General features: G+C 51.7%; 1 protein-coding gene across 1 annotated transcript; it reads right to left on the reverse strand.

Annotated features, from left to right (window-relative positions):
- Positions 1-2,966: 2,966 nt before the first annotated feature.
- LOC117718562 (keratin, type II cuticular Hb1-like) lies at positions 2,967-10,905 on the reverse strand. Its single transcript, XM_034516288.2, has 9 exons — positions 9,160-10,905; positions 7,624-7,832; positions 6,596-6,656; positions 6,373-6,468; positions 5,670-5,834; positions 5,315-5,440; positions 4,817-5,037; positions 3,836-3,867; positions 2,967-3,383 (listed from the first exon to the last, which is right to left on the reverse strand). Exons 1-9 carry the CDS (start codon positions 9,520-9,522, stop codon positions 3,217-3,219), a joined length of 1,440 nt encoding a protein of 479 aa, XP_034372179.1. The 5' UTR covers positions 9,523-10,905; the 3' UTR covers positions 2,967-3,216.
- Between the last annotated feature and the right edge of the window lie 867 nt (positions 10,906-11,772).

The following is an 11,772-nucleotide window of genomic DNA, read 5'->3' on the forward strand; positions in this document are numbered from 1 at the left end:
AAGCTTCACCCTGCTCTGAGTTGTGTAAAACAGTGGCTTTCAGACTGAGCCTTGTGCTGGGTGATTCCATTTTACAAAGTGGAAGTTGGCTCCATCTGAATGCAAAGAAGAAAGCAGGTCCATCAACACTCTGCATCTCCTGTGTGTGTGAAGACACCATTAACTGTCTCACCCTGTCCATGAGGTACACACTTGTACTGGCAGGTTTTGTGTGTCAACCTGATACAAGCAGAAGTTATCACAGAGAAAGAAGCCTCCCTTGAGGAAATGCCTCCATGACATCCAGCTGTAAGGCATTTTCTCAATAAGTGATCAAGAGTGGGAGGGCCCATTGTGGGTGGTGGCATCCCTGGGCTGGTAGTCCTGGGTTCTATAAGAAAGCAAGCTGAGCAAGCCAGGGGAAGCAAGCCAGTAAGGAACATCCCTCCATGGCCTCTGCATCAGCTCCTACTACCTGACCTGCTTGAGTTCCTGTCCTGACTTTCTTTGGTGAGGAACAGCAATGTGAAAGTATAAGCTGAATAAACCCTTTTCTCCCCAACTTGCTTCTTGGTCATGATGTTTGTGCAGGAATAAAAACCCTGCCTAAGACAACACTTAACTCATTCATGTATGCTAAAACATGTCACTCATGAACTTATCAGGGTAGATGGGGAACACATGGACACAGGAGCAGATTAAAACTATATCAGAAAACCAGGACTGTGAAGCCATCCAACACACCAAGAACAGTGAAGGTTGTTCCGTCCGTGCAGACCTGGCCTTGGGTCTCATCTGACTGAACGGCTGGCAGATGAGGCTGGCCCTGCATCACCAATGGCATCCTTTCTGTCTTCCTAACAGCCCACAGCCGCCTGCGCTTGTGTCAGCTCTCTGCCTCTGGTAAGTCCTTCACAAACTCTGTGACCTACTTAACTCCTTTTGCAACCATCCCGCCACACACACATTACTGTGTGAATGTGTTATCTAAGTAGTAACATTAATGTCCATTATCAGAATATACAGAACCTGAAGCTGGGGTTGGTGGTATATACACATAATCCAAGCACTCAGAAGCAGGGGCACGAGAACCAAGAGTTCAAGGCCAACTTTGGCTACATAGTGAGTTGGAGACTCAGTCTGGATGACACTAGACCCTGTCTCAAAAAACCAGCCAGCTAAGCAACTGGCTGTGATTGCCAGCAGCCACACCATTTAGGGAAATCAGAATTATTAGATAAATTGCAGTCAAGAATACTGATATAGTTAATTTATTATTAGTCAATAAATCCTGAACTTGTTGAAAGACACAAATGTTTGTTGTATGGTTTTGTGGCAGGAGGGAGAGAAGAAAGTACATTAGAAGGCTGTTTGGGAGGAAGGAGGATAATCCTGGTGGCTGAGTCAGAGGGCATCCTGGGTCAGGAGGGATGCTGGTTTCTGTCCTGGGCAGGACTGTGGCCTCAAAGGGTGCTGCTTTTGGCAAAGTAGAGAGGAGGAAGATGGGAAGAGGGGCAGAAAGAAGCCAGGGGAGGCAAGGGTCAACGGTCAAGGCTGTGAGAGAGGGATCAGGGGTCAGTATGGGACCTGCTGCTGAGGTCAGTGAGCCTGGCCTCAGGCCTAACCAGGCAGGACCTCAAGTGGAAGTTAAGGTGGAAACTGGTGTCCAGGCTCAGGGTGCGAAGGTAGAGGGGCCTTGAATGCTCAAGGCGAGGCTCCAGGGTGAGGGCTATGAGCCAAGATCGATGCCTGCTGGAGGAATGAGAGCCTATAAGGCAGGAGACGTGAAACTTAAGGGCCAATGAGTGGAGGAGAGAGGGTGACAGGGGGCTTGGTCTGGATCCCAGAGGACCTAAGGCCTAAAGAGTGAGAGGGTGGGCTATTTTTCAAGAGTGTGTGAGTAGGTGGGGAAGAGGCCTTGGGTTGAGGAGAGGAGGAGTGGGGAGAGCAGCAGTGGTTGATGTTTGTGGATGGAGGACATCGAAGGTCTGGTTCCTTCAGCCTAGGCTCAGAGCTTTTCTGGGTCTTCTATCCTGGAGCATCCTGGGACCAGTGAGGTCAGTTCAAGAGGATCAGAGAGACCATCTTAGTGTGGGGGATGGGTGCTGGGAACAAGGCGGTGAAGTGGCAATGACGATGAGGAATGGGGTCCAGAGCAACACCAAGTGGCCCTGGTGACACTTCTGATGGTTGCTGCTGTGAAGTGTGTGTGTGTGTGTGTGTGTGTGTGTGTGTGTGCGTGTGCGTGTGTGCACATGTGTGTGTGTGTGTGGTGTTAGGGTACAAGGAGTAAATATGTGAGAGGAGGAAGTAGGGTGTGTATGGAAGGGGGTTAGAGACAGATAGGCACGCAGGCAGGCAGACACACACAGAGAGACAGACAGACAGATAAGCAGACAGACACGCACACAGAGACAGACAGGCAGGCCAGGCAGACACAGATAGACACACACACATATACACATAGTCAGATAGGCAGTTAGACAGACAGGCAGGCAGGCAGGCAGATACAGATACATACACACACACATACACACACACACACACACACACACACACACACACACACACACACCTCTGCCTTTTAGTGGAGCCTGTGGTCTCTGGTTGGAGGAAGGAAGCCTATCTGCCTCGCTGTATCAACCACAGGGGTTGACTGAGGGAGAAGTCTACTGGGAGTGAACACAGGATGTGTGTTTGGGGAAAACAGGTATCAGGGATCACATCTCTCTTTGATTGGTGGACATCACTGGGACACGCCCCCCAAAGTCACATGGTCTAGTAGGTATGACATAGGCAACCTGTGCTTTAAGCTCTGCCTGGTGGGGATGGGGAGGCAATTTTGTTTGGGAGTAGGGCCTGTAGATGCCTACCATAAGGACAAGGCCCTGTGGTCCCAGTCATTAGGCCATGTGACCAAGCCAGTGCTCCCTAGGTGACAGTGTGAGCCCACCACAAGAAAGCACAACATCTTACACAGCTCTGAAAGTAGGTACAGTTTATTTCACAACAGGGCCTAGAAGCCAGAAGCACAGGAAGCAGCACTGGGTATGTCCAGGGCTGCAGCTAAGGCAGGAGGCTGATCTATCAGCAGCAAGTACCTTGCCAGCAGGTAGCTGGATGGAGGGGCAGCTACTGGGGATGGGGACTGTATTCTCAGAACACAAGGGCAGCAGGCCTTGAGGCTACCGTGCTCAGCCTTCTAGGCCAGGCCACTTCCTGGCACCCTCTTGACTCCTAACACCTCCTCTGGTGACAAGGGACGCTTCCACAGGGTGCACACAGGCCAGTGCTTACTGCCACATTCCCACTGCAGGGGGCACTGCAGACACTGCCTGTCACAGGCCGTGAGCCAGACACACAGAGGTCCCCGCACACAACTCCACCACGGGAGCTGCTGACACCTGTGAGAACAAAGGCAGGGTCAGTCTTGAAGCCTGGCCAGCGGCCACCCCAGCCTGTCACCTTTCCTTGGTCCGTTTGTTTGCTCCAGCCCTCTGAGGAATGCCACAAAAAGCCTGTTTTAGTTTGTAAGTTGCATAGACGAGCCTCCTCTTGGGAGGCAGGAGGCCTGAGTTATGGATATGCATCTGCTCTTTAGCCCCTCTGTGGACTCGACTTCCTCACCTCTGTAAGGCAGACATTGTATTAAGTGACTCTAAAGTTCCTTGGGATGACATCTTTCTGTTTTCTGAATCCAGATATTCTGGGTGCTTGACTCAGTCTCTCTTCATGAGCAACCTAGTCCTCCAGACTGGAGTTTTATGAGTGATGTTTGCACAGTGTCTGTATAGTGCACCGGGAAATCTTTGCTGATACCCCAATCTGGTTCCCTTTCAGGGTTCACTATACTTACAGACATTCACGGCTCCCACGCCTTCACATAGCCTGCATGGAGGAAAGGCAGAAAGAAAAGAGAAGACGTCAGAATAGACAGGTTATCAGCTTTCCCTCAGACACCACATTCCTGTACATGTCAGGAGGGAAGAGGTGTCTTTGTATGGTGGTGGTGCTCACTGGACACACCACTGAGCAGAGTGGACTTCAAACTGGCTTCCCTTCTAATTTGCCTCCATCCAGCTGACTCTGCAATGTGTTGCCTGAACAAGTCCCTGACAGACTTGGGTGGACTCAGCCTTAGGATGGAAGGACCCCCAACAGGCTGATGCTTCAAAGGGTTCATCTGATTGCTGGTGCTGTTTTGGGAAACTATGGAACTTTCAAGGTGAAGTCGAACTGGAGAAAATGAGACTTCCTACGCTGTACCCAAACTCCGGCTCTTTCATGTCTGATGTGCTGCCATGTGACAAACCGCTTAACATACTTTCATGATGTAACCTGACCTGTCTTGCCATACTCTTCTTGCTACAATAGGCTCAGATGCTCTGAAACTATGAGCCAAAGAAAAGCCTTCTCCACTTGTGTTCTTCTGTAAGGCTCTGTGGTCACAGCAATGCAGAGCGATGGCTGCATCCTCCAGGACACCAAGGCCAGGGCAGACACTGGCCAACAGAAATAATGCAAGGCAAGACCTCATGAACCTAGGCAAGGTGCCTGCCCACCATACAAGAGCCAGAATAAGGACCCAAGGAAGTTCTGGCTCAGAGGTAGGGCACTGGTTCTAATCCTCACACGGTCCTATGATGTAGGAGCACAGGCCTGTGGCGACAATGGCTTGGTGGTAAGGTGACCTAAGAAAGTTCAGGAGAACTGGGCTCCAGTCAGAAACATCTCTAACTTCTATTGGTTCTTGGGGCTGACACTGACATGCAAAGGGTGGGAGCAGGCAGGCTAGGCAGAAAGGTTTTTGAGACACTGGAATGGAGGAGGGACCCACCTTTGCTCCTCGCCCTCCAGCAGGCGCTTGTAGGTGGCGATCTCAATGTCCAGCCCCAGCTTGGAGTTCATCACCTCCTGGTACTCCTTGAGCAGGCAGGCCATGTCCTGCTTGGCCTTCTGCAGGGCAGCCTCCAGTTCAGCCAGCTTGCAGCGGGCATCAGTGAGGGCGGCCTCTCCCTGCTGCTCAGACTGGGTCACAGCAGCCTCCAGCTTGGTGTTCTGGGGACACAGAAGAGAGTGGGATAGCCAAGGGTCCCTGGGTCTCACTGTCCATCAGTAGCATACTATCCAGTCTTTCCCACCAGTTGGAAACATTCTAGAAGCAGCCTCTTGGCCTTGTTCACTTGGGTCAACCCGAGTGAGCATGACCAGGAAACCCAGCTGTGCAAATAGGTGGGAGACTAAATGGTAAGCTCCAAGCAGGACACATGCTGGCTGTGTGGCACTGAGTAGGCACCCAGCCTCTCTGGTCTCAGAGCAGCTGAACCTTACTTACCTGGCACTTGGCATTCTCGATCTCAGCAGTCAGCCTCTGGATTATTCTGTTGAGCTCATTGATCTCCTCTCTGGTGCGGCGCAGGGTCTCTCCATGCCTGATCACTGTGGCCTTCATCTCCTCACACTGGGGGTGGGGGAAGCAGAGATGAGCATGAGGCCCAGGATGCAACAGCAACCCAGGGAGCACACTGCCACCGAGTGTGCAAGATGCACAGAGGTCAGGCTGGGCTGCCTCCTCAGCTTAGTGCTGTGTGCAATCTTCTTGTGATTCCTGGTGTGCAAGAAGCCTTTTCTGCCAGATCCTGGAGTCCTTCCCACTGTCTCATCTAAGGACAGATGTCCTGACCTCTCACCTTGGTGCGGTACCAGGACTCGGCCTCAGCGCGGCTGCGGGTGGCAATGTCATCATACTGAGCCTTGATCTCAGCCACGATGCAGTCCATGTTCAGGTCCCTGCTGTTGTCCATCTTGACGATGACGGAGGTGTCTGAGATGTGGGCGTTGAGGATGCGGATCTCCTGCAGGAGGAGAAAGAAGGAAGATAGTCAGGTTGTCTGGGTTTTCCCTTACCTACCATGCCTGCAATCCCCATGGCTCTCTTGTAGCTACCAGCCATATCTGTAGCTCAACTCCTGGCCCTTAGAGATGCAACAGCCTTTCAGTTTGTAAGTCTCCCTTTGAGGAAGTCACAGCGTTTCTCAAATTCTTGCTTCTGGAGTTGCTTAGACCCAGAGAACCCATGCTGGGTTGTGTCTGCATGGCTCCTTAGGGACAGACTGTTCCCTGGGACCTGATGTTCTCTTAGACCAGATACACCTGGCCCAGCAAGGCTGGGCTGTACCTGTTGGCTCAGGAAGGACTGGGTGGACTTTGGGTAGACAGCTTGTTCCCAGTCTACCTCTAGCTCCTGCTATGTCAGTTTGCCTGGTTCCTCAGTTCCCCACCCAAGCATTCCAGTCTCTGACCTGGCCTCATGTGTCAGATTATGTTCTTTATAAGGGGAGATTGCTGGGTTTCTGAACTCCTTCAGGGTCTCACGTGTGTCACTACCCTCACCTCTTCATATAGTCTCCTCAGGAAGTCGATCTCTTGGGTCAGCGCCTCTGAGTTGGTCTCCAGGTCTGACTTACGCAGATAGGCAGAGTCCACGTCCTGTAGGGATTTGCAGACAGCCATGAAGCTAGCTCTCCCTTGGGCTGGAGGCATCTGGCTGCTGAGTGGCAGGACAGAGGGGACAGGGTGGGGTGGAACTGGGCAGGGACTAGCTTCAATTACTTACCCTCTTCAGAGCCACAAACTCATTTTCTGCTGTAGCCCGGAGTGAAACTTCTTCTTCATACCTGAGGAAGGAGGGAAAGAAGGCCTTATCCAAACAGCCATGAAGCCAGTCCATAGAGCAGTCTGAACTAAAGGCCTCCTTAGAGAATGTGAGAGGGGTCATACTCCAGTCACAGGCCTGTGAGCACATTGGGTTTTTGCAGTAGAGACAGGATAGTGGTATTTGAAATCTGTGCATTTGTACATACAGACAGACACATGTACATGTGTGTTTGTGTGCATGTATGTGAACACGCATGTGTGAGTATGTATGCATGCATGTGGACATATATGTGTGTGCATGTGCATATATGTGCACATGCATGTATGAGTGTGTATGCGAATATGCATTTGTGTGTGAACACACGTGTGTGAGTGTGCGTGTGCATGCACATGCATATGAACATGCATGTGTGAGTGTATGTCTAAGGTTCAGGAGACTGAGCTGGCTGTATTTCCCCATCCTTTGCTCTGAGCCCTTGGTCAGCACCTTGTCTATTATCTCTTCTTGGACTGAGCCAAGGGACCCCTCTGAGCGAAGTTCTGCTCATCCATCCATCATGGCTGTGTCACATGGAACTGTATGGTCACATGACCATGTCATGCTTGCATCCCAGTAGACTCTGCCACGCAAGGACCATAAACACTGCTAGATGAATTTGTAGCATCCTGCTGTGTCTATGGGGTGTGTGGGAGTGTTGGCAGAGAGTAGAGGAGGGAACCCTACAGACAGCATCCAGGGACTTAAGGGTTAGTTCTGGAGACCAGGAACGTTAGGTGGAGAAAGGAAGGGAACCTTGCACCACTTAAAAGGGGATGATGAGAACCTGTGACAGACAGGGACTCTGTGCCTGAAGGAAGACATGGAGAGGGCTCCTTGATTCATAAGGCAGGGGTGGGCTTCCTGACCTAGACAGGCAGAGACCCCAAACACAAGCCAGCTCTTCTGTTCCCAGGGTGCTTCTATCAAGACTCCCCAGTGGCCCTCACCTCTTCTTGTAGCCCTCCATGGCCTCCTGAGCATGGTTGAGCTCGGCAGCCAGCCTCCCGCTGTCGGCCTCCACACACTCAGCCTCGCGCCTCAGTGCCTGGATGTAACCCTCGAACAGAGGCTCCAGGTTGCTCTCACAGCACTTGCGGTTCTGGTAGAACTGCCACTTGGTCTCCAGCAGCTTGTTCTGCTGCTCCAGGAAGCGCACCTGCCATCCAGAGTTAAAGTCTCAGAACAGACTCTTGCAGAATCAGAGGGTATGTGCGTGTGTGTATGCATGTGTGTGCATGTGTGTGTGTGTGTGTGTGTGTGTGTGTGTATGATGTCCTCCCTTGCTGGCATGTCTTCTCCACAGCCACACTGGGGCTGAAGGCAGGTGGTAACCTGGAACTCCTTTCAGAGACTTAACTTCAGTCAATTCACCTGGTGTCGCTGAACATGCTTAACCCAGTGCAAACTCTGCCTCTTCTTAGTCCATGATAAGAAGAGCTTAGCTTTGGATAAAGCTCCCAGCCTTCCACAGAATGGGGTAGCTAAAGCACCTTTTAGTAAGGTACAAAGAGACATTCTGCCTCAAGAAGATAGCACAGCCAAGGCTGATGTGACAGCCAGCCTGGGAACGGAAGGGTGAGCCTGTTTAGGAAGGCAGACTGTAAATTCTGGAAAGGGAACCAGTGTGTGCAAATTACAGGATCCCTGCAACAACAGCACAATTAGAATAATAAGCGTCTGGATCCAAGTGCAGGAATGTCTTGTGTTTCTGAGTTCAAGAGTGAGATTGAAGGACCAGGAACATGGTTGACTTCAGGCAGAGACCATTGATTGACAGGGGCAGTATCTTCACCACTATTACAGACTATCAGGCCCCCATCCCCCCAGCACCAGGTTGGTGTACTTCCAGATTCAGATGCCTGTGTTTAATGACCTTGCCATATCCTTGGTAGGTTCTTCCTTGTGCTTCCTTTAGTGTCTCATGTGTGCCAGCTCTGGACAACTCTCCCCAACCCCTCAGCTTCTTTGTCCTTGGAGCTTGTATTCAAGCCTCAGCCTGCATGTGGAGGCCTGGATTCTGGGAAGACAGCTGCAGGCTTGCACTCATCCTGGCTCTGCATAAGGCCCTGAGGACCCAGGCTGTGGCTCTAGCACAGGCCTGCATGCTTAGCTCCAAAAGCAGTAGCTCCCACAGAGCACAGTGGCCCCAGGGCCTACATGAGATTCAAAAGGCTCTGTGAGAGAGAAGCCCTCAGGCAGTCTTCACAGTTGACCTTGACGTGGTCAGGACACCCTGCTTCCTACACGAGCATCTCCATGGTCTCGCACACTGGAAAGGCTGGGCCTGGGCTCCATAGGTCTTGCTCTGAGTTCTAAGGATGCCTTCAGTTTCCCCCCCACACCCCTACACCAGACTGAAAGGTACTGCTTCCAGTTCCTGTCTGTCTGTTTTCCTTTGGCCTTGTGGGTTCTATGGGTATGTTTTCCCTCTGATTTCCCCTCGGTGCCCATCATTGACTGTGCACATGCTCCAGGACACCCACCTTGTCGATGAAGGCCGCGAACCTGCTGTTGAGGCACTTGATCTGCTCCTTCTCCTCATGCTTCACGCACTGAGCATTGGGGTCGATCTCCAGGTTGAGGGGAGTGAGCAGGCTCTCATTGACAGAGACTGTGGTGATGCAGGGGGGGCTGGGCCCACAGACGCCTCCAGAGCGGTATCCGAAGCTGCGTCCACAGGACCCGGAGCGGAAGGCCCCACAGACGCTGCGGCTGCCGAAGCCCCCTGAGAGTCCGCGGTAGCAGGAGATGCCCCTGTAGGGAGCTGCAGAGATGCAGCAGCGGCCGGGCCTGGGCCCACAGGCTGAGGCGCAGCTGAAGTTTCCAGTTGGAAAGCCACAGGTCATGGTGGAAGAGATGGTGTGCCAAGAGGACGAAGTTGCCAGTGTTATGAGCTGAGGCCTTGTGTTCCCTGGGTCACTGAATGCCTTTTATATGCCAGCAACTGCTGGCATTTGAAAGGGACCAAGAAGAGGCAATAGACGTGTTTTATTGGCTTGGCAGCGTTTGGCCTCTTACGCTCCAACTCCTAGTATGGTTGTGTCAACAATCTTTGGCTAGAGGCCCGTTTCATCTTCAAAGTTCTTTACAAGCTTCCCCTGCTCTCTGCCCCTCCCTTGCTCTCTGGTAGAGAAGGGCAAGGGAATTTCTTGGAGCATGCTCCCTGAACCCTTTTCTGAAAGGCTATGAGCCCGGATATCTGGCCTGGCTTTGGGCAGTGTCTGGTCTGTTCCTAAAACCTTCTTGTCTCTCCCTATCTTAAAGGGAGGTAGATGAGGTCCTGTCTTCATTGTTAAGGTCAACCTTTACCACCCCAGAGCCTCGCCAGGATGGGATGAGTGTGAACAGTGGTCAGAGTGACTCTGGAGCGGAAGCAGGACTTGGCCTCTGCATTCTGGGTATTGCCAGTGCGGGGAGAAAGGCTGGCATGTGAGAGGAAGCAAGTTGGATCACTCAGCATAGACTCTAGAGCAGTGGTTCTCCACCTTCCTAATGCTGCGACCCTTTAATACAGCTTGTCTTGCTGTAGTGACCCCAACCATAAAATCATTTCACTGCTACTTCATAACTGTAATTTTGCTATGGTTATAAATTGTATAGTAAATATCTGATATGCAACAGCCTGAAGGGGTCTCAGCCCACACGTTAAGAACTGCTACTCTAGAAGCAGGTTTGTTCTGAGTTTTCAGAAGTCATTGCTGATAGGATCTGGACCAGGGATTGAGAACAAGCTCTCCAGACTCCAGGAGTGGGGCTGAAGGTGGGTTTGAGAAGGACTGGGAAGGAGCAGAATTAGAAGAGCTCAGACACTGTAGTCTAACTCTGGTCCTGAGACTGCCTGCACATTCCTTCATCATCCAGGAAATGCACACTGGGAGTCACCTTGGTTTTCACCACAATGCTGCTCCCTGGGGGATTCAGCCAAGACTTGAGTTTTGGAGGAGGATGGTGTGGAAAGAGCTCGGGGAAAGCAGTGGATGATGGAGAAGCTGCAGTTGGAAGGAATCTTCTTCAATGTCCAGGTTCTGAAACTAGGTTCTGACAAGGTTTGAGTGGTGAGCTCAGTGACTGACTTGGTGTGCCTGCAGCCACAGGGAAACAGGAAAAATACTGTGTGGGGTCACAGGGTCCTGAGTTGGGTTTAGTCCCCTAGGAGGACTTGCTGAAGGGGATAAGGCTGGGACTCAGGGTACTGTCCTTAAAGCCACACTTTCTAAATTTGGCCTTAGCCTTTGGTTTAGGTCATGTGATGAGTTAGGTCACATGATGGCTGATCCGGGAGGACTCCACAACCTGGGTGTCTGAGCTCGTAAACCCTCCCAGGCACACATCTCTGGATGGTCTTTGAGGATGATGGCTTTAATAGAACAATTTCCTGAGTAAGCTTTAGCATGAGCTAAAAATAGCCCTCCACACATCCCACCAGCACCTCACCTTTTGCCCTTCCCTCCTTGGGGTGTATGGGGTGTGGGCCAGGCCCATCCCACAGGGAGCTTTGGAGTAAAGAGGAGTCACTCTTCTGTGGGGACTTGGCAGGAAGCTGGACCACGCCTGCCAGAGGTAGAGAGGAAAGGTCTCTTCTGGGCACCACACTTGAGTCTCCACAGTTTCGTGGTTAAGGCATGGATGGTGGGATAGGGTCTTCTGGTGTGAGAGACCCACCATGGGAGAGACCTTGAGGCTTGGCACTGATGGGATTTCTACAGTTGCTGGAGGGAGGGAGAGGCTAGCTGTTTCTTCATGCTAAGCCTTTACATATTCACAACTGTCAGACACTCAAGAGAGACCCAGCTCTTTTCCCTACTGCTCAGTAGGGGAGTCTTGGGTATGGCTGGTTTAGTGGTCATGTGGGGCGGGACCGGGATCGCTCTCCCTGCTTGCAGTGCTGAGAAGTGTAAGGTGGTGAGTCTTTCCCGAAGCTCTTCCTCAATGCTGTGTAGCAACACCACTGTTCTCTGGCTAGCTCATCTGTCCCAGTCCTGGGGCTAGAATCAGGTGGGTTCTTTCTCTGAGCAACTCTGTGTAGACACATACACCTCCTCAGCTTGAGGAGCCATGGTGATACCCATTCCTGTCTGGCTTTGTGGCATACACTC

This window comes from Arvicanthis niloticus, chromosome 13, assembly GCF_011762505.2.
Source record: "Arvicanthis niloticus isolate mArvNil1 chromosome 13, mArvNil1.pat.X, whole genome shotgun sequence".
NCBI lineage: Eukaryota > Metazoa > Chordata > Mammalia > Rodentia > Muridae > Arvicanthis > Arvicanthis niloticus.

Excerpts from the sequence above, each read along its gene's own strand:
- LOC117718562 (XM_034516288.2), bottom strand. The coding sequence starts at position 9,522 with ATGACCTGTGGCTTTCCAACTGGAAACTTCAGCTGCGCCTCAGCCTGT. Across the intron at positions 7,833-9,159 it reads TCGCGGCCTTCATCGACAAG|GTGCGCTTCCTGGAGCAGCA; the intron begins GTGGGTGTCCTG and ends TCTGGATGGCAG. Across the intron at positions 3,384-3,835 it reads CGTGGGAGCCGTGAATGTCT|GTGTCAGCAGCTCCCGTGGT; the intron begins GTAAGTATAGTG and ends TTGTTCTCACAG.